This window comes from Bombus vosnesenskii, unplaced genomic scaffold (assembly GCF_011952255.1).
Source record: "Bombus vosnesenskii isolate JDL3184/JDL3185 unplaced genomic scaffold, Bvos_JDL3184-5_v1.1 scf7180000014535, whole genome shotgun sequence".
Lineage (NCBI taxonomy): Eukaryota > Metazoa > Arthropoda > Insecta > Hymenoptera > Apidae > Bombus > Bombus vosnesenskii.
Window position 1 is genome coordinate 47,814 of NW_022883506.1, and position 24,544 is coordinate 72,357.

A 24,544-nucleotide genomic window follows, 5' to 3' on the forward strand; every position below is an offset into this window, starting at 1 on the left:
ATTGCAATTTCAATGGAATTCTTTCGTCAAGAATTTGACTTGCTGATGCCCATAACATAATGTTTTCATTAAACATACATTTTCTTTCGATTCAATCATCGCTTCATTTTACCGTAACATAAAACAACAATCTCGTTATTTGTTTTGTTATCTTAACCTCAAGTCTAATTGGAACATAACTTCTATCAGAAAATAATATCATTCCTTCCACTAAATATTACCAAGAAATGAACTCATATAGTTGGACTTCTCTGATAAACTATTTATATAATCATTTTATTCTAATAACACGGGACTATATTAAATTTGTTTAGAAATAGGGACAGATGATATAAAAATATTTAGTTGTAAAGGAATGAAAATATCCATGAATATTCAGTTATCGCCATGAAACTATGAAATATTATATATATTGATTAATTACAATTGTCTAATTACAAAAGTTTAAACAATTTTACTTTTAAAAATCGTTATTTATACAAAACATAACTCTGGCGTATTAAAAATCGATGATGGACTCATTGCGTAACTTTTTTTTATATTATCACTATAATATAGAAACAATTAATCGTTGTATTAAACGTAAATTTAAGGATAATACAAAACCATCGAAATATGTTGCTAATAACAAAATAAGTTATCGACTAATAATAATAATAATCGTAAATAATAATCGACTAACAGATTGCGCTTAATTGTTTCCATTCCAGTGGGTACATTAACATGAAGTGGACGGCATTGGCTTAAACTGATTCGACATGTTGCAGCAATAACATGGTGCCAAAATATTTGCGTTTCTAAATTGAAAACATATGTATATCTTAGTATTATAAAGACGCATTATTTCAATATAGTTATTACTTAAGGCAGTGCTGTTTTCTATTCACTAATAAAATGAAGGCATCATCATGCACCGCTACTATGGTTCTCATGCAAGTTTCGAAACTAAACGTACCTCAATTGTCTTTGCAACTTCCGACCAACTTGTCCTTTTCGCCCATGTTTACCCCACTGTTTCTTAGGTTCACATATTAATCGCTAAGGTTGTGAATTGTTACTACTACTCGTATTTTCTCCTTGACCCACAGAATCCAATAAAACATCTTCTCTGCTATCTATACTGTGACTAAATTTGCTACCTTTATTAATACTTTAAATTTTCTCAAAAAGTATTATATTAAGATGCTTTTTTAAAACAATATACGACTGTATTATATGATAAAAATATATTTCCCCAAGTAAATGTTTCGAAAGATGAAACGTATAAACAAATATTCCACACGAAAGCTGTAAGATATTAAGAGAAATGGATCATGCTGACATTCATTGACTTTATTATAACCTTTATAAGCCTTGTGAAAGTTAACTTCAAGTATTAAAATTAGAATCTATATTTTTTAGTACATGTTCTTGTAATTGCCATCAAAATACTTGTGTAACATTTGTAAGTAAATTACTTATATCTTTTGCACAAGTCATTTTCAAGATATATCGACTTTCGAAGTTAACATGTTGTTAGCATTAGCGACATTTAAGGAACAATATTTCCCAACAATACTCGACGATATGAAACGTAAGCAAATAAAAATTTATCAGTAGCAATATTACAGATTATAAAGAATTCTTTCAAAGGAAAATAAATTTCTCCAAGCAAACGATTAAGCATTTCAACATTTATCTATTAAATTTATCAAGGACATTCACACACAAAATCGGTTCTTCTTAGGGTAACTATGATATAAGTACAAAGTCCAATCGAGTAATCTTCCCATTGTAAATATCAGATATACATAATGCCAATTTTAAAAATTCTTATTTCGAGAATAACGTTTGCAAATCACATGAGTAGGTAATATTTAGAGTGTAGAGTGCCGACTTTCTGCCCGAAGGTTGTAGATTTGATTCCTCTCAATTGTCACTGACAAGTAATAAGCAGCGTGTGATGTGGATCTTACAGTACAGTGAAAGTACAGTACAGTTGTAAACTGAAAATACAATGACGGAGTCCTATTAACTCCTTCCATGAACTCTAAGCACGGCGCGTGAGAAGCACCATGTATCCTATTGGAAATCCCGAAGATTCTCCGACGGCGTCAAGGCCACTGTATGAGGATTTTAGTCAATAAGAATCTGGCATTGAGTTGAATCTGGAGTTAACCTTCATAGTACTTTTTTCAGAATCATTGCAAGATAGAATAAATGTAAGTATGTTATACATATATGTATGTCCCCTTTCATATTTTACAACCTGTTTCAACATTATCCGTAGTACCTATATACATATATGTATCTTTCGATATATTTACTTGGGACAGCCTCGAATAATAATCGTTATTGTTCACTTACTCTATGTGAATAAAAGAAGATCTACTCCGAGAAGTTTCGTCCATTTTTTCCGAAAAAGCGCGAGAACTCGCCCGATCTTCTCCATGAGTTAAAGATTTTTTTTTTTGTGCGACTTCTGACTGATGACTATCGGATCGTTTACATTTTTCACTCGAGATTTCATTGCTATTTAAGGCTTCAACTTCATCTACCGGTAAACACGTTTCCACCATGGCTTCCAGGCAATTAACAAATAACTGAGCGCTTTCGGCTGTACAATTGGACTACGGCATACATCAATGTAAGCTTATAAATGCAACAATCAAAAAGATTACGTAGAACTTGAATTATTGGGTGATCTCGGGTAAAAAATTAAAAAAGCAAAGAAGTTGTTGTAGTACTTAAGTCACTATATCTCGTCAAGTACTATATTATCAATCTGTGTTCATAAAAGGTAGCTCGAACAGCAACAATCGGTAACGACATGACACGGTTGACAGTTCGTGTTCGTTATCACTTGCTGCGTATTACGGGCAAAAAAATTTATATTACATTTTCTACTTGTTTCATTACGAAAAATTACTGCCTTTTCGGTTGCACTACTATCTCCGTCTCACCCTAGATGGGTACTTACATTTGTGTATGGCCCTGCAAATCTCCATAATCCACCAAAACCACAACTTTGTAAGTAATGTAATTGCTGTTGACTTGTATCCTCGCACGCTATCATATTTTGTATAATTGCTTGTACAGAATTCAATATCCCTTGGTCATGGCAAGAGGATAATACATTGTTGATTTTTGCATCAAGCAAATTATGACTATAAACAGATTTAAATTCATTTAAAAAATATTAAGCATGCGTTTAAGGAATTCTGTAACATTAAATGTCTCAGTAAGCATATGCGTTATTTTAAATATCATTTCTCGCAAACCAAATTGTTCATGTTGCTGTTTTTCATACTTATTTTATATTTCAATTAAGGCTAAGATACAGCTGTGAAACGAAAAAAAGTAGAAACAAATTAATAATAATAAATAATAATAATAATTTATTTGTACTCTAGGTACAGAGTCTATTGCATGGAGTTTGTTGCATTCTTATTCCTAATTTCTTACATTATATTAAATGAATTCTTGGATTGGATTCTTGACAGAAACAAATTCATTAAACAAAGTGAAATAATTGTGAATAGAATCAATTATTCATTTATCTTCATAGTATTTAATTATAATTATCTAATAATTATATGTAAATAATTATTAAATAATCATTTTAAACGAGCTCTCTCGACATAAATACAAATTACTAAATGGCTGTAACAGCCATGATCTCTTTGTCCGTTCAGAATTATCAGGTATTGTTCGATTTCGTTGGGATCCCTTCAATATACATTCCGAATTTCTTAACGTTATTAATAACACAGGAACAAATTTATACTATTTCTGTAAACCTCACTCCTATCTTTACGTAAGTAGTGAATTGTCCTCTGAAGTCATGTGCCCTCATGTTTTGAATATTTACAAGGAACAGCGTAATAAACAGTTAAATGCATCTTTATTTTAAAATTATAAAAATCACGCTAACTTACTGTAACACTTAACAACTATTAATGTAATTGCTGTAGATGCTTTCAACGTATATATAATCTGTTTAAAATTTTGAAAGATAAAAACTTACATTACTGGGAAGACTTTTGGAAACACCACTGAGGCTTCCGCAAGATATTCATAAAGAATCCGTTGTTCGTTTTCATCGGTTGAATTTTTAACTAAAGTAACCAGAACAGTTAGAACCAAAGTTTGAGTTGAGAAATCTGTCAGTACTTCTGGATCAAGCAATATATTATTTTCGTTGCTCACGCTTACTCTGGCACTTCGATTCTGTATGAATTATAGAAATTTTACCATTTATACGTATCCTTTTATGTTACTTCGTACTTTCATTTCCTTAATTTTAGTACACATAACAAGAGTCAAGCTGTAGGTAGGTATTTTTAAAACGATTGAAGCAGAAATGTTATAAGGCAAAATTAAATGATATATTGATATGGATTCTTACTTTATGCAGTTTTATGTCAATGCACGTATAAATGAAAGTTACATGAAAGTTTAATTTTCTCACATTGAACTTATTTAAATTCAATTAATGTCTTGAATTTCTTTCAGCTATTTATCGCTACTACTATAATGGGAACATATTATTTGTACATATGTTACGAAATCATACATATGTACATTCGTATTTGTTTAGATGTTAATAAATTTAAGAAAAGATGTTTATGAGGATTATATATATGATGAGTAAATAATACCTTTGGTTCAACTTCCTCATTCGATTTTGCTTCCTTCGCAGTTGGTACAGAAAAGGATCGCTGCGTTTTAAATAAAATCCGTCCAGTCTTGTTAATGACGTATACATCGTCATTATTGTACAAATTGATGGAGCGTGATGTGTATAAGGGACAAGTTACAATGTGTTTTCCAGGCAGACATAAAGTAGACATAGGTAGATGCGAACATAGACATCGAAAGAGTAAACACAGGTTCATTCAAAAATATAAAACAATAAACAATATTACTTAATGTAAAATTGAATTTATACTTTTAAAATATCCTATAAAATATTTAAAACCTTAAATTTGATTATATTTTATAATGCATGAATATTTTGTATCTACTAACTTTTAGACTAGTAATATTTTTGTTATTTTGTTTACTTTGGAACAATTCGCAACATAAATTATAAATTTTCAAAACATCATCTTAGTATATTTTTAACTACTGTATCTGCTTATTTTTTAATTCTATTTTCACATTTCAAGTTTCGTAAAATTAAGGAATTTAGATGTAGTAAATTATTGAATATAAATAGAAATAAATAGAAACAGAAATAGAAATTGATTACAAATATACAAATACATCAAGAGCTACAAATACTTATGTGTAATTATCTACATATTTATTTTATTATATACATACAAACATTTGTATTTAAGTATATATATATATATATATATATATATATATATATATATATGTCGGAGATGAAAGGACACCAGAGCCTCCCCTTTGGAACTTTGGGAAAAACCCTTAAAATTATAATCTAGATTCTTTAGTCAATCCGATTGCATTTGTTCAATATTCGTAATAGTGAACATGGGCTCCAGGCGACAACCAGTCGCCGAACGTAGCCGCGGTCAAGGGGATAAACGTTTTGTCTAACAAAGATATGGGGTAATAGTATAGCACTCCTTAAAAAGAAATAGTTGTAGCGGCACTCGATAGTAAACATTCCAACGGTTTCTGTCCTGTGACTCGCCACACGCGGACCCTATTCTTCGGGCAATACGATCACCAGATGTCAACGCATCTCCAAGGTACATGTTTAGCTAGCCCGAGGACCAGTTATAAATTTTAAGATTTAGTTAACTAAAATCCTTCCTAGTTAACTAAAAAAACAGTCTTTGTTCCACCTACGGGAAGATAGGGGAACTTTATTTTTTTTCTCACGAACGACGCTTCCCGCTAGCAACTTTCCTTCAAGGACGGCTAGCATCCTTCTCTAACCACCAACATGGAAATTGACCATTTAACAGTAATGTCAATTTCCCTCAGTTTCCGAACGAAGGCTTCTCTCCACGAATCTGGTGATCTCATGCCCTTAGACACACCCCATTATAGTTTTCCTCTGCAGCATCACCGTGCCGGAGAGACACTCTCTCTCGTGCGCTCTCAGCAACTAGTTACGTGGCGTTTTAATCAGTAAATTTCTCGCGTTCTAACATAGAGTCCAACTTAGACTTTGACGAAACAATAAATTCGTTATCCCGTTGACAGCGGATTCGTTATCGAACCCGAGGCTATTGTCATTAGGGTCGCGAGTGCTCAGTCAAGTCTGCCCAGTCGTTAATTGTCAAGTCTGTAGCATCCATACTTGTGTTAATGAACTGTACCTTTGTTATACCACAACGATGGCTAATTTCAATGAAGATTCATTCATCCACAACCCTACCTACAACACCAACCCGACATATATATATATATATGTAAATATAAATATATATATAATATATATATAATTATATATATATATATATAATATATATAAGTAATTTATATATAATACATATATATATATATAATATATATAACATATATTATATATATAATATATATATATATAAATATATATTATATATATATATATAATATATATAAATATATATTATATATAATATATATAATATATATAAATATATAAATATATATATATATATATATATATATATATATATATATATATATTTAGTTACACACCTTTAACACGTTGACTATCACGCGTGTTTTCAAAGAAATCTCCGTCAGGCCACGCGTACAGTAGTACCAAGCGTTCTCTGCTAGGTGCTCCTATCGATATTTTAGTGACGTGAATTGCTCAAGTGGTGGTCTCAAGAATGATCTTTCGTTTCATTTGTTCGCAACATTAAAACCACTAGCTGTTGTTGAATACAATGAAGGAAAGTGTGGTATAGATTATTCCGACCAAATGGTTTCTTATGCCACCACAATTAGAAAAGGAATCAAATGGTACAGAAAACTTGGCATTTAATTCTTTTTGGGAATTCCGCTTTGACGGTTTACAAAATTGCAACAAGAAAATATATAAATATTAGAATATTTAGACAATTATTAGTTGCAAAATTATTAGGGTTGTCCGAAAATACAAAAAATCCTTGTCTTCGACGGAGTCAGCATAATATCGCCGTTCGGAAAAATAATTCCGGAAGAAGCATTAGACGCGCATGCAAACTATGTTATGCAAATAAAAGACGTCGAATGGACCGAACAAAGGCACAAAAGAATTTGAAGAAAACAACAACTTATTGTTCAAATTATCCCGACCAACCTCAGCTATGTGTAGAATGCTTTAAAGTTTTACATTCTAAATAATTTTTTGAATAAACCATTTTCGTATTTTTATTTTATAACAATTCAACTATTATTACAATTAATTATTAGTTAACAATTTATTATTATGGAATATCTTTTCAAATACCTACGACGATCGTTCGCAAGTAGTCAAATAAGCGACACCCGAGTATGGGTTACGCGACCTGACCACAAACTTTGCTGACACCCGAATATGGGTGTCGTGGCAGTCAACGTGTTAAAAAAGCTATATAATTCACTTACAAAATAATAATCTTTTCTTGTTTAACGAATAATCAATTTCTTGTCTTAAAATGTATAATATATAAGTAAATAGTAGTAAATTTCAGCAAAAAACAATTCATTTATAGATAACTGTTATTGTAATATTTAAAACAAAAGTAATAAAAACAATCTACTGAAAAGTACATTTTCTTGGATGTGATTATCATTATCCTGAACAAATTTTAAATAAAACATGGATACTGTAATACATAATGCATTATAAAATAAATAATGCCTTTATAAATCATTTTTACATGTTTTGTAAAATGTAATCGTACTTAATAAATAAAACATACCTGATGAGTTGAATATTGTTTTTGTTGTCTAGCTTGAGTGAGCGCAGACTGATCAAGAAGATCCCATGATTTTTGTCGACGATTAGTAGGATTACTTGATGTTGCATTAGACGTATCCTGCATCATAATATTTAATTTATCAAAATCACTTTAATATTCTGATATTAAATGTACGATACATGTACACATTTATTTGAAATTTGAAAAAGTTAATGTCATTTTATGAAAAAAATTAGGATATTTCGTATACGGAGTGTCTCAATTTTAAACGATCAGACTCATTAGTTTCTTCTATAAGTAAAAACAAGAAAAAATTATTATATAAACATAGGATTGAGTTTGTTACTCTCCGAATTTAATACTTATTTTGCTTCAGATCACTGAACGCATCACGAATCGGTTCTTATTTCGAATCAATTCTTGTACGATACACTTTTCTTGTTGACTATAGATAGTGCAAAATCTGACGATCTCGCTAGTCGAACAATGTGTCCTCCCCGATGAATCCGTTTTTCATGATAATATTAATATAATAATAATATATCTATTGCCTTTAGATTTCATATTTCTTGTGTAATATTTTTTTAAAATGTTTGTAGACCTATGTTTATATAATATTCTTTTCCTATTTCTACTCATAAAATAAACTGTGAAGTTTGATCATTTAATACTTAGACACCCTATATACTTCTATGTATACAGAACAGACAAAACAAATTACGATGTGAAAATAACTTTAAAATTGTAATTAACAACAAATTATGTATAACTGCATCAAATTAACAAAATTCTTGTAAATTCTTTCACACAAGCCATTTTTTACGCACGATCTAACAGTAGACAATATATCATTAATAATAAGCAAAAAAAGATTAGAAAAGCAAATTTTCCAATTATCTTTAAATAACAAGATATCATTTCGTTATACGAGAAATATATAAACTGTTTTTTGTTCTTTTACTTGAATTAAGTTCAAATACGTATTAGTAAAAGTAATTCCGATTAATGTGCAATTAAATGACATTTATGGTCATAAATAATGCATGTCTTGAATACTTTCTATTTAAAATTTAGAATATGGTTTTAATATGAAAAAATTCTAAGAATAACTTACTGTACTGTGTGGAAGCAAAATATCAAGGTAATCTGTGCTACCAGATTCTACAGTTTTGGTCACAGCATGTCTAATATGACATCGACTCCGCACTTCCTCAGATACAGATACTAACGCTAATTAGATACAAATATATAATAATTAGTAATTTCAATTCATAAATAGAAAATTTTACATAAACTTACCAGACAAGTATGCCACACTTTCTGGTGTGACTTCAAATTTGTCTCTTCTAAATGGTTTAGCAACAATACCTAACAGCATAGTCAATACTCTGGCTGTTCTTGTAACAGTGGTAGGTGTAGGATGTCTGTATCCTTTTAATAGATGACCAACCAAAGCAAAATGAAAATTTGATTTGAACGAAAGTCCCACAGCATTATCTAATTGTTTAAAGTGCCATTCTAAAGGTTCTCGTGTTGACATCATAACTTGCTTCAAGGTCTGAAGTATTTATGCAATTTATAATAAAGATGAACACATAATATGATTATCTAATACAATACAGAAATCTTTACTTTGTCATCAAAAGTTCCTTGAGAATCCAAAGTGTGTAAATTTTGCTCGAGGAGTGCTAAACCACAGGCATATAAAGAAGCTTCGTCTAATTGAAGAATTGATGTTGCAACCCAAAATAAATATCGATGTATGGGAGATTCCTTGAAAATATGGAAATATATAAATATATATTATAATAATATATATTATTAAATATAAATATATATATAGATTAGATATTAATATAAATAATTAATTTTAAATTAATTAAAATTCCAACAACTTCACTGTTGTAAAGTTATGAAATTATTATGTTAATGATACTTATTAGTAATTATTACCGAACTTTATGATAATAGAATAAACTTTAATTTGTATAATATAAATATAAGATTTAACTCTAATAATATATTAAAGGCATAATTTGCATTAACATCATGTTCCTTGAAATATATTGATATGTAACAATAAACAAATTAATTAATCAAAACGTAATTAATAAATAATTAATAATAAATTAATAATAAATAATAAACTAATACATAACTTACAGATCTAAGCAAAGGTTGTAATCGAGTGAGGCACATAATGATTGCTTCCAACAAAGTGATATCGTTAAAACTCTCGAGTGCTTTTACTAATATCCTTAGTAACTGTTTCATATCTTGATCAGTTATGCTTTTACTAATACATCCGAAAACAATCAAAGCTCGAGGTTGAAGAGCGGGATTAAAGCAGAAAGCAAAATTCCTTGCTAAAGAAGTCCAAGTTTTTAACCAATCACAGTGTGGTATGTCCCGCATACAAGCTTCCATAATTTCAAGAAGAGCATCAGTAATAATTTCTAAACTGGTTAGTGAAAGTCTTTCTTTATCGTGTGTTCCTGTAACGCTACGCTCGTTGCTAAACCATTTTTCATTCGAATGTCTATAACTAGATCTAAATGCTGTACCCGCAGCAGATTTCACTTCGCTAATTCCAAAAAGTAAATAAAATTTTGGAAGAGAAAATTCATCTAAACTCATCCGTAATATTCGATAAGTATCTTCTGAAAAGGAAGGTGAACTACAGGTGCATAACGAATGAATACTATTAATGACCAAACCATGAGTAGAAGCACGCATACTCAGACTTCCAGAGCAAACTAGAAATGTCACTGTATGAAACAAATATGGTAGATGTTTTCCTACGTCCAAGCAGTTATTAAAAGATAGCATTAATAAATATCTTGCTAGAATAGCAATGTCATTCCATCTTGTATGTCGTTCTAATAATGGTGTTGGAGAAGTACAAGTTTTATCGACAACTCGACAAAGTCTTCCTATTACTTTCTTTGCCACTAATTGAACATTTCCAGAAGCCAAAGCTACGGCGGTATCTGCCATAATTTCAACTGTAGGAGAACCAAGTCCAAAACTGACACTACGTTGAATGAAATTATCCAAGACTGTATCTATTAAGTCGGGTAGTCTTCCGATTGTGCTCCATATTTTAGCTTGTATACTTGGATACATTTCCACTTCCTCAATAGTTAATGTAATTAATTTCTCTAAAATTTTTGTAACTTGTTTCTGACGTTTCCCTCCTTCGTCGTTTGGCTTGTAAAATCGTACAAGATTATTTAACCACGGAGTCATATATTCTAAACAAAGATGTTTTAACTCAATGCTTGACAATCTGAAACCTTGTATACATTCCTCTAAAAACTCCAGTGTAAGATGAGGATCATTTGCAGCCAAGGTTTCACTTAAGTGTTTAATAAATATAGTATTATTTGATGGTATGCAAAGTCCAGATGTTTCCAAGAGTTGTCCTTCTATTTTTAAATCAAATGTTGCAGTTAAAGCACACAGTTGATTGTATGCTGCTGTTCGTAAATTTGGATCCGAGCTACCAAGATTCAGTAACGCCATGTTTAATAATGTTCCAGGTACGTCTTTAGGTCTTATCTTTGGATGAATAGATACAGATTCCGGCTGTGATAATTCCCATCGATTTCTTATATGAATTATAGCCTGTACGATACTATCACAGTCTTGATGTATAAGAGATAATGGGCCAGTTTCATTTGAAATAGTCAATGTAAATTGATTGTCATCTACTAAACAAACTTCTTCTATTTCAGATGCATAATAAACATCATTTAAGAGAACGGAATGCGACAATACTTTGCATTTCTCCGCCGAGGTAATTTGTATCGCTGTTGGTCCAACTTTTACGGATACCTTAGTATCCCTATGACAAATTTTTAAAACGCTGTTAAAAACCTTTAAATCTTCATCAAGAGATAAAGTAGCTCCAGGCAATTTTTGTTGATCGACATCGATCACATCATTTAAACGACCCGGTCCATCTATGAAAACTACCTTTCTATTACCTTTTAACGGTGCCAAAATTCTATCGTGAAACTTTATATATTCTCTCACCCAGCTATTACAATTATAAATATATGCGGCATGAATATTTTCATAGGCAACTTCAGGCAATACATAAAACCATTTTTGTAGGAATTCAGCTCTAAATCGATTGTCTGAACATGCGTGAGTGAAATCAACAACCAATTCAAATGGAGAATGGCAGAATGGTTTTAGGGTAAGAATAACATGGTATATTAGCAAATCACCATTCGTATCGCCAATTCTATAAAAAAAATACAAACAAAATTACATTAGCACATAGTTATAAATCCAAATATACATACACAACCAAACATTTTTCATCAAGTTTCTCCTTATATGATTTTGTATAATATATAAATACTACATAAAAAATATATATAATATATAAGGTAATAATTTAACGAAATAATAATTCTTAATGTCTAATAAAAAAAAGTCCTTATTAATCAAATTAATGCTCATATCTGTAACATATACATTAACAAATTTATAAGGTACATACTTGTAACGTCTAGCAATATAATAAAACACTGGATACCCTTGTTTACTAGTTCCTGCTTGATAGAATATATTTAAATTCTTGATACTCTTAAATTCTTCATTTTCATGCATATTATGTTTTACCATAATTTCCTCAAAATTAGTTGAAGACATATCAATGCTATTAAATAAATACACTTAAATATACATATGAAAATTGCATAAATAGCATTCTTAACAATGATTTGTATAATAAAAGAAATGTATTTAATATTGTTACTTACTGTGAATCTATTGATTTATGTTCTGGAGGACCAAGATAAGCCAATAATGTAGCCATTTTATCAAAAGGTCTTCTACCTACTGCTTTATGGTCCCGACTGCTACTAAGATAATCGCCAATTCGTTCTTGATGATTCCAAAGCAATCTATGTAATGCTAGAACATTGGCATCCGACACAAACGACATCGGATGATTAGCTTGATCGACCGTTTCACAATCTGATGCTATCTGTATAAAAAATCTTCTTCCAATTTCGAAATGTGCACGTAAGAAGTCATTAAATGGTAACATGTGTTGTTCTTTGCTAAATTCTACATGGTTTGCGATATTTTGAAGAATTTTAGACATTAACATAAGACCTCTCTTAATGTGCGGAGGTACGGGCTTATTTACAATACCCATTTCTTGAGGTGATACAATAGCTGGATTAATAAATCGCAGAAATATTACAGTTCCAACAGCTCCAATATTATTTTGTGGACACTGTGGAAATCTCTTGCTGAGTACCTGATATAAACAATGACACATAGACCGCAATTGTGGTGGAAACCTGTGAAAATACAATGAAACTAATATAATGTCAATTAATAGCTAAATTTCTTTAAGAAATGATTTATATTAATATTAACTATACAATTTCTAATAACTTACCGATCAGCTGATGATACTATAGCATCAAATACTTTTTGAGTTAATGCAATCAAATTACGACCATTCTTTTCTATATCTTCATTAGCATTTATTCTGGCGCTATCAACTTCAAAACCAGTAGTGGGATCATCTAATAGAGGAGTAATTAAAGGTTCTAATAAATTTTGTAAATAACTGGCACCATAAATTTTAAAACAAAATGCCATAATTTTGCTTCCAAGACTGTTTCCACGAAATAATGTTTGCATACAATCAGAAACTTCAACTTCGCGATAAAACATATTCCATAAGAGAGAAGATAACAAGTGCTTAGCATCAAATAATGTCACAAAAACTCGTGCTAATTCGTCCATTTGATTCGTTGTTACTACATTAGCTAAGGCCATTGCGATAGGTAATTCTCCTTTGTCACTAATCATTGTAACAAGTTGAACCAATTGCTCAAACCTATCAGCTAATACTGTTTCTGCTAATGTATCAAATTCCGTTCCTTGCTGAAGAATTTTGGTGAGAACTTCCATAAATGCTGCCCGTGTTTGTAAATCTGGATTGTAACCCAAACCTATAAATATAAAAATTTTAAAATTATAAAAAATTGCAAAAGTTGGTGGTACATTTAATATAATGTTTAATGTTATATCAATAACATCAATAATATCAATGTCACGAATAATTTTGCTCACTTAGAGAATGCATTAATCCACTATCAATATTTGCGCTGAGAAGATTACTCATTGCTTGTATAGTAGCGTTGCGTAAAGTAGATAATTTGCCACTACTTAAACATGGTTGTTGAGATACTATTTCTTTTTCTTCACCAGTTACTTCGTTGCAGTCGTTTAACAAATTCATGAAGAGAGTAAAATATTTTAAGAACAACTGAGATTTTGCCTCCATTAAATCACCGCGATCGGATTCTTCGGGTTGAAGAGGTAGGCCTCGTAGCAATGCTCCGACCGCTTCCATGCATGCTTGATCTAAATCTCTAAAAAATCAAATAAAACAAACATATTTGATATATACGTATAATTCATTATATTAGACAGAGACTTAATATAATATTATAATAAGATTATACCAAATACTTGATATAAGTTAATACAGATATTTAATTTTTTTAATAAACAATAAAACTGCATTTGCAATAAATTAAATGCACTGAAAATATATGCATGGTTAATTTTTTAATATTAATTCTTAATTAATTATTTGATCATTTCTATATGTTTAAATAATATTGCTTTCTTATTCAACTATAAAGAATCAATAGGTATTTTATAAAATATTAATAGATATTTTATCTTCACTGTACATGTGATAATATATAATTAAATAGTTATTAAATTAAGCAAAAAGGAAAATATTTAATATAAATATATTTCATAGAAAAAAATCATCTATACCGTGTGTAAACAGTCAAGTCTCCACTAGTAGATGGAGTAATTTGATGAGTAGCACCCATCACCCAATCAGTTAAATATTCGACAAGTTTATTTCTAAATTTCATTTCTTGTCGGAATGCCAAGTCATCTCGTCTTTTCATCATTGCTTCGACTAGCAGACACAATTTTGTTTTGATAAGAATAGAATGTTTAGTCATGTCCAAATGTCTAACATATCTGACAATTGCTAACATCATTCCTTCTATGCTAGTCATTCCAAGATATTCAGAAGGTTGATCTGTTTTAGAATCTAGGATATTCTTCATTATGAATATTATATGCTCAATGAATTGCGTATTACCTTCCATTACTATAACTTGTCCTTGTTGATTAAAAAATTTTTCGACTATACTTTTAATCTGATCAAAAAGAATTGGATATAGCGCAGGACTCATTTCATGCCCAACCAATTCTTTTACATGTTTCTGAATTTGATTGCCAAATTTTTCATTGTTACAAATTAATAGGCGTAATAAATTATAAACAAATTGTGTACAATATTGCACTTCCTGACTTGGATTTGATAAACAAGGTGTAGGTTCTTGTTGTTTTGCACTCCTTTTTGGTTCTGAATTTGGTGGTATTCCTGACAATGATCTATTTGGAGAACGTTTCTGTAAACATACTCCACCCAAAGCACAAAGAAATCCTGTCATATTAGCCCACTCATTAATTTGTTCTTCTAATTCATGTTCTGAATTTTGGTGTGATGCTCTTCGCTTCCCTGTACTTCGATGAAATGATTCTATCTGACTATCTTCTGTTTTAGATTTGGGATAAGTCACTAACTGCCGCAAAGTTATTTCCCAATTTCTAAATGTTTCTTCCCAAGCCTAGCAAGAAGAAGGAAACTTTATGAGTATATTATCTTTTTTCTCATTAAAGGAACATTAAATAAATAAATTTTGTAAAATTATTTATAATAACAAGTTACATTTACACCATGTTATATTATCTTTAAAATAATGTAACTTGCATATTTTTCTTTGAAAAATAATTCTTGAATTAAAATATTACTATTGTTAATATAATAATATATACAGTATATATGTATATATCCATTATATATATTATATGTATATACATACAGGTTGTATGCCATTTACACAGTGTTCTATTTTCCTCAATAAGACCATAATTCTTTCTTGTAAAGCAGCACGTCCTAAAAAATATATAATATGCTTGTGAAATGCACTAATGTTAATCACAAAACAATTAGTCTACTATTGCATATAATAATTAGAATAGTAAAGAAAAATAAAACGATCTTAGTCCTGTATACATGTATGCGAATAATATTTTGAATTGCACTTACCATAATTATGATCACGATAGCATAGCTTACTTTCCCCGCTGGCTGTTATGGTAACAAGGTCTTTAATACTCTACTGCAGCCATATAAGGGTTATACTAATCAAAATACAAAGTGAATTCAAAAATTCATGAATGAATGTTTGAATTCAAGTAAAATCATTGTTAGTAGGTACCCGAACCGAAACTAGTTTAAAAAAGATACTATTTTATGTTAATCTCTCTATTTAAAGATTTTTAGTAAAAGTACATATCAGTAGTATTATGATTTTACATAAAATATATTCATGTAGAAGTAAATAAAATATTACAAAATAATTTAAAAAATAGAAATATTCCCTTTATATACAAGTATGATAAAACAAAATTAAGATTGTAATGTCATTTTACACTTATTTCTCGGTTCGAATTTCTACTTCAACTTTGGAATATATGGTATTTAATATGAAGGATAAATTGAAATAATATTTTGGATATTTAAACTCACCAGTGATTAACACAGTAGAAGCTTGTGCTAATTCAAGATATAAGTGATAGTTTGGAAGTAAACAAGTTACTGCTACTTCATCACTACCACAACGAATTTCTGCTTCTTCGCAAAGCAATGCAAAACAAGACATTGATACTAAAACTGCTTCCATATTTATACTCCACAAATACATAAAAAATACAACCTGAAAAATAAAAAACAAATAAAAAACAAATATAACAATATTAAAAAAAAAAGTTCTGTAATATATTGTAAATCTAAACAAACCTCAAGTTTAATATGTGCTTGCTTACAAACAGCAATCTGACTACCCACATTAGCATAATCCTTATTTTGTGCCAGAAAAGCATTTCTACAAATTAATATTTCTCTAAGCCATTTTAATATACAAGTATAATTAACGATTTGGTGCTGAATCAATTTTTGGGAAATTGAGAACAGAACTTGTGAACTAACATCCCAAAAGGTATTCATTGGTGCTTCTGGATTCCATGCTTTTATTTTATCTGGATGATGTAATACCAATAATGCTTCCATTGCTTCATAAGCAATGTCTGACATTGTTGGTTGATGAACTAGTGAAACTAAACCATTAATTAATTCTAAAGTTGAACTTTGAATTTCATGACCAGCTTTTCCCTGATTCTGTAAAATAAATAACACATATATATATACATACATGTATAAGGATCTTTTTGCGAATTAAAATTGGGATTTTTATATAAAGTATTTACATTCAACAATAACATAGGATCAGCATGAATAAGTTTCACCATCCATAAAAGTAAATTTCTATAACTCGATACTTCTTCTCCACGGTCTCTGTACTTATTTTGTTCTTTACCTTTAAGTGCTAAACTTTGAATCATTCGTAATGGTGTATGTGATATGCAACTCTGTGTGACTTTATTTAAAATATCAATAAACATATTTCTAAGTTCTGCACTACGAGAATACAGAAGATTTATTTGAGGCCACCATGGCAGTCTTGGTTGAGTTACGATTCTAAAATAAAAATTATTGATACCACATTAATATTATCAAAAAAATCACTTATTTCATTTAAAATAATGATAACAAAATTCTTTTTCAGAACATTACAATTATAAATCAAAAATTTATCATCACATGTTTAAATTTTTAACTAGCAAATTATTCTCTTGAATTTCATGAAGTATACTTTTTGGTTATAACATGTAATGTATAATTTTATATTTGCAACAAAATATGATTATATAGATATATTCAATTATGAATGAACAAAAGTATTTCTTTCCTTACTTGTATAATGAGCTAACCAAGACAAACTGGTACGTCGATGGATAATTCAGATTCAAGCAGATTTTAAGTACTTTGTTGTTATGAGGTTTAATGCGAAAGAAGCTAACAAAACAGTCTATCATTAGATCGATGTCTTGGGCAACGTAGCTTTGACCACGAGAAAATACTTTCCCTGGATTAAAAAGTAGAGCCATCAAATCACTCATAACATGTCGAACAAGTATAAAGATAACATTATTTGAATCCAGATTGTTAATGTAAGTAGATGCTTTACAAAGTTTGATACAAGTAACTGCTGCAGCTTCTACTAGTTGCTTACTAGAACTACCATGCATTCCTAGGCCTTTTTTAATAGTGTCAATAAATTGCTTTTTCTTTGAATGTCTTGATGAACAGAGAGTACTAAAATCGGCATTAACTATTTCCTCCAAAACTTTTGGTGAAAGTATTAGAAGCATAATTTGTAAAGGCCAGACAGCTGCAGCTCTTCCTTTTTTATTGTCTGCAAATGTATCAAGAATGTCAAATAGTTCTTCACATGCTTTTCCCAGATCTTCATTTGGTTCTTTTTGAAGTTCAGCAAATTCATAAGAATAAGTATCCATCCAATTCCATATTGCTTTCTCCAAAGAATTCATAAGAACTATGTGAACTGACTTTTTAAGCTGTCTAAATTTTTGAATTGCTTCTGCAATAATAGTGACATTATGAATAGTTATATATATATATATATAACATATATGTATATATATATGTATATGTATATGTATATGTATATGTATATGTATATGTATATGTATATGTATATGTATATGTATGTATGTATGTATGTATGTATGTATGTATGCATGTATGTATGTATGTATATGTATATGCATGTATGTATGTATGTATGTATGTATGTATGTATGTATGTATGTATGTATGTATGTATGTATGTATGTATGTATGTATGTATGTATGTATGTATGTATGCATGTGTGCATGTGTGCATGTGTGCATGTGTGTATGTGTGTATGTGTGTATGTGTGTATAGCGCGCGCGCACGCACACACACACACACGCACACACACGTAATATATTCTACATAATCTGATAAAAAACATTTCATATATACAATAATATATACAAGTGTATGTAATAACTGAATAATAAGTATGATAAACTACCATTTAAAAGTTTCGTTAACCTATGTACATCCACGTTAATATGCTGAATTAATTCAATATCACTATAGTCAGCAGTTTCGTCTCCACATTTTGCCAATTCTTGAAGTCTGGATGATATTCTGTTAAATACAGCATTAAAGAAATTTAAACTTAGTGCAAACAAAACCTTGCTAGCTAAATTTTTTAAGTGAGCATTTTGTGGATTATCGTTTGGTATATCTAAAAATAATATTGTTATTTACGTTTTTAAATCTCATTATAAGTAATACCTGCACACAAACATTTATGTTAATAATACTGGAAACATAATTACCTATAAATTGACATATCTCTTTAAGCAAAAACTTTACATTCATAGCTTCATCAAATTTAGCTGTATCTTTTGGTTGATTTGCAAGACACTTTTCCAAGGTATCCAAAATAATGGTAATAGATTCATAACACTGCCGATCTTGATCTGTACTATGAAATATACGTTGACCCCCAATAGATGGCACCATTTCATTAACATTCTGAAGTATTTTGGTAAGGCCGGATATTACAAGAGAGAAACGGTATCGAGAAATTTGTATTAGACATTTTTTGTTTCTTTCTTCGTTCATACGAGAGTGGGTGGTCTGACAACTGTGACACGGCAACTATGAACAAAAAGTAAGAAATTTAGTATTAGATTTTAAATATATGACTGTATATGAAATTATAGAAATTATCAATTTCTATTTATAATAATTTGTTATTTATATATTTTTATTAATTAGAAATTAAATGTATCAGAAATATAATAAATTTGTACACATGTATCATTATATTACACCTTATCTATTAGTTTAAATGACATTACTAGTGTAGTATATGTACAAAATGTAAAATGCAAATTAGTAAATTTAATAACACTCATGAGTTTTAGATATAGAATATTAAAATATAAAATATTGGCATAACTAAATAGTATATAAACCTCCCCTTTTTCTCTTTTCTTCATTTTCTCACGCATACATATGTACATATGTATTTATTTGATAAATCATAAAATTTATTATCATATAAAAAATATGTTTAAAAGATATTTTTTAAAATTATTATCCAAACAAATAATCATTAGCAATGAATAATAAATAATTAATTGCCTTTATTATCTCTAATAAAATTGCACAAATACAGATGAAGTAAAATTGTATGTGATTGCTAGTAGTACAGAAATTGTCGATATTTATCGATAGAATATTAAAATACAAAATACAAGTATATCTGTACCTATATTAAAAGAACGGGATATTAAACAAGATATAGAAGAATTAGACTTGTTACTACATTTTTATCTCCAGCAAGATAATGATCTAGGGAATATTGTTGGAATTGTAATACATCTCTCACCTTACATATTTCAGAGCCCAAATACTAATCCTATTGAGAGTGTCTGGTATGAGATTAAATAATTGAGAAATAAAGAAAAAAGGTATTACTTTAAAAAAATGATAAATTTTATTGATATAAATATCTCAATAAAATTAATTCATAGTATATAACACGACTTGGAGGTATTATTGTCGCCAAAGATGATCTAAGCAAAAATATTAATGTAAATAAAGTAATATATAACAATAGTAAATAATAATACATATGTACATATATCTATTCAAATATTTTTGTAGGCTGCATTTGAAATAAATACGCTATAAATTTTGTATATGTCGTTGACTCATTTTCTAATTTTACTGATAAAATTTTGAGACCTTTCTCTTGCTATACGTATATGTGCATACATATCTTTATACATATACATATAATTATATTGAACACTGTTTAGTGAACATCATTCTGTTCACTATAACATAGATTTCACTTGTTAAAAGGTGCAAATATAAGTGTTGGCATACTTTTGCGAGTCAGTTAAAGTGCGTTGAAGTATACCATAGATTCAAATTTTTCAATAAGCCATGCGCGATGTGAATGCAATTTTCATTCATGTATCCGTGACACGACGGATGCGATGTTGTGTAGGGTATAGGTATAGAGGGGTTACGGGACGAGGAATAAAACTCTATAATCTATAGGGTATCCCTAACTCAATCTTAAACTTCTTTTGCATGAAATATTGAATTTCATTATGTAATAAATTGTTTGCACAATCATAAATAATAAAATTGCTCATGTAAACGGTATACGTAAAATTACATCATATTTATAGAATATAATCTTTCAACTGGTTCAAAAAAACTAACGGGAGTTAGAAAAAAGAAATAAAATTAATCTCTATTTTGTAAATGTATTTTAGCTTATTAACTTCGAGTGATAGGGATGACCTGAATTTTCATTGTCATCGAATATTGATCCGAACAATTTTCTAAATATTCATAAAATAAAAATTCGATTGTTCTAAAATTGCAAGTATACATATACTTAATATAATATATGATAAATAAATAAATAAATAAATAAGTATATATATATATATATATATATATTTCTGCAATTTATTTATTTTGATAATAATAAAATAATAGTCAACAAATTATTGAAATAGTAGATGAATTTTAGAACACCCTATATGTATCTTAACTGAATGGGGTGGAGAGGAAAGGGAGGAGGGGGCGAAGGTCAAATCGTGGACTCCCCGGCGTGTAGAGGGAGGAGACCGCGAGAAAGCATCTTCCCATGAATGAACGAATCAACGAACAAATGAATGACAATGCATCCAGAAAAATAACGATACCAATCATTAATTATTACTCTAATAATAGGGATAATAATAGCGATTGAAATTTCTATACTAAATGTCACTTTATTTGCCATGAAATCTGTGAAATTGATTTAGGGTCATTGCGTCATTTAAAATCTATTTTACATTTGTAGCAAATCCTAGAATACCTATGGAGAATGAGGTACAATCGCTACATTTCTAAAACAGACGCTATCATTAAATAATATTTAAATACTGTGTAGAAAATATCTTTTATACTTTCCCCGCTAATAAAGGAGAAAAAATTAAGGGAAACAGAACAAATACGAAAATACATGCACATAAAAATCATAAACAACACAATTTTTAACTATTCCATTCGAAATTCTACCTAAACAATTGTTGGTCATTCACCATCGCTGATCCGTAGAAACATTGAATTGTTCTATACATAAATACATACCTTGCTTGGTCACATCGTGTCACGTCGTACAGAATATGGAAAGAATTGAATTTTTCTGGAGAAGCAGATGATTGTCAGAGTGTTGAAAAATGATATTTAGAAAAAATTTACTGATGTAAAAATTGCCGATTCAATATTATTTGTGTCACTCTATGCCTTAACTTTTTCACTCACCAATGAAAATTATGATTCTTGCATTTGGTTACCAGGAACTGCTACACACAAATCGTGTCAAATTTACATGAGCGATTAAATTGACCGTTGCCAGTCTTTCTAATAATCGTTAATTCAATAATTTCTCCTAATTTTAACTGCCATTTTTTCGATAGAGTTCATGAAAATGAGGAGCGTCAAAAAGCAATAAAACTAATATTAATTTTTTCTAAATGAATAATCTTCTAATGAAGCGAGAAATAGAAAAGTAAAAGAAAAAAGAAGAAACTGAGAATAAGGACACCATACTGGAAGAGATTAAAAAAGAACACAAAAGTGAAAAGTAAATAGAGGAAGAGAGTGAGAAGCAATAAGAGAAAGCACCGGAAGAGGGTAGATAAGAAAGAGAGGAGTGTTGAAGGGGGAAGGGTGCACGAAGAGGGAAGACGAATAGAAGAAAAAAGGAATGCTAAACAGATTCATAGTTCGAGTCACAGCTGAGATGTACCTGTTCCTCGAAACGTGTGATCAGCAAATTCGCCCATTCTTCCGGCTTTTGTGTGCCCATCGCCGTCCGATGTTCAGTGACGAGCCGTCATCACGTACGACGATTTACCAGTTCGTTACGTGCATTCGACATCGGTACGTCGCCATTTACGAACGTCGACTGGCAAGGCAGGCAAGAGACGAGAGCACCGCAGCGGCTTGCTCTTTCTCTCCCGTTGAGGAGGGGCGCGGCGCGCCATGCGCCATGACTGTGACAGAGTCAAAGAATTATAGTGGGGTCTGGGACGAAGATGCTCGTAGATAGAACCGATACCGGCCGAAGTCACCCGACGACACAACATTCTCTTCTAAGCAACCAATCGTGTCACGGTCTTAGGGATGTATGACAAAATTTAAATACCCCCGTTATTCACATATATGAAATAACATATGTATGTATTTCTAAATTACTAACCATCAATAGAGATGATTGTCCCAATAAGGTTATATTTGTATTCATAGATCTATTTTATAATATATTAAAGATTATAAAGTATTGTGTATTGATTTTTTAATTGAACTAAAATATTTTTTCTCTTTTACGATTTTAGTTTATGCTCACACTATTTCATATATTTTATAAAATATAACATTTCTTAGTCCTTACCCATTTGTTTATTGAGTGATAAATTTTTATTTTGATTATTAATAGCAGCTACAATTTGTTATAACACCAAAATTTATAATTTGCTAATCTCGAGTTACTATAAAGGATTTTATTACTAGATTTTTCAAATAAAATTTTCAAATAATTCTTTCAAACGTCTTTTCAGTATACTTTTGAACTACTGCTAATATAGTTACTTCTACTGAATCTTAATCATGTTATTCATAATCTTAGCATGATTTGGTATATGAGGTAATTAATCAGTCAAAAATTTAATCAAATTGTTCATAAAATATTTACACGTTTGTTAAGATAATTAATAGATTAGATAATTTTCTCTTAATTGCCAACATCTGAATGTTCTCTTTTCTCATAATATATTGTATGTATATTAAAAATATGGCTGATTAAAATTTGAAAGTTTAGCTGTATCTTCTTAATTGCATTTATTTCTCTTTCCTTTTTGGATATGCTTAAGCACCATATTAAATATGGTGCTAGATATTCTATTTTTGTTCCACCGATGGGAAATGATTTTGATTCTATCATATATCAGTTTTAAGATTGTTTTAAGTACTGTCTATTTCCAATTTCATTTTTCTGAAACAAATTTCCAGTGTTAAGAACAACTTCTTCTTTATAGATTTTTCATGGAACTACAATTTAGTTGAAAATGTCCTAATGGTCACTGCAGACTACAATAATGTAACCGTTATTTAATACAACTATTTATATTTATATTACTAATAAAAGTTTTCTCTCTCTTACTCTTTCTTAACGCTGTTAGCTGTATTAGTATATACTTATATTACATAGCTATAAAAAAAGTTTTAGGTATAAGTAAGAATAAATGTATTGAAGTAAAAAGCAGAATCATTCAAAAGTGACATGTTATTAAGAGTGATTTAAATCATTTAACACAGAGGTACATATGTATGAATACGTTTTCGATTAAAGCATTTATTACTTATTAACGTATATTGATATATGTTTTAATGGAAATTGGAACTTACAAATAATTTAAAATGTACTATATAAAATCTCTAGCTTTCAATTTAATACTGGTTATTAATAATAATAGTAAACAATGTAAATCATTTTTATTTCGTTAAATATTTATATACTCGCATATAGGTTAG

The 24,544-nt window shown here is 29.6% G+C and overlaps 1 protein-coding gene across 1 annotated transcript; it reads right to left on the minus strand.

Moving 5' to 3' along the window:
- Window positions 1-979: 979 nt before the first annotated feature.
- LOC117240033 (neurofibromin) lies at window positions 980-22,936 on the minus strand. Its single transcript, XM_033505882.1, has 24 exons — window positions 22,761-22,936; window positions 19,270-19,594; window positions 18,957-19,175; window positions 17,788-18,475; window positions 17,241-17,511; window positions 16,774-17,151; window positions 16,504-16,690; window positions 16,021-16,062; window positions 15,794-15,867; window positions 14,667-15,538; window positions 13,947-14,248; window positions 13,264-13,825; window positions 12,614-13,162; window positions 12,352-12,510; window positions 10,002-12,090; window positions 9,471-9,611; window positions 9,138-9,396; window positions 8,953-9,068; window positions 7,839-7,955; window positions 4,641-4,727; window positions 4,007-4,209; window positions 2,960-3,146; window positions 2,347-2,609; window positions 980-1,126 (listed from the first exon to the last, which is right to left on the minus strand). The coding sequence occupies exons 1-24, from the start codon at window positions 22,818-22,820 to the stop codon at window positions 1,039-1,041; spliced, it is 8,238 nt and encodes a 2,745-aa protein (XP_033361773.1). The 5' UTR covers window positions 22,821-22,936; the 3' UTR covers window positions 980-1,038.
- Window positions 22,937-24,544: the final 1,608 nt, after the last annotated feature.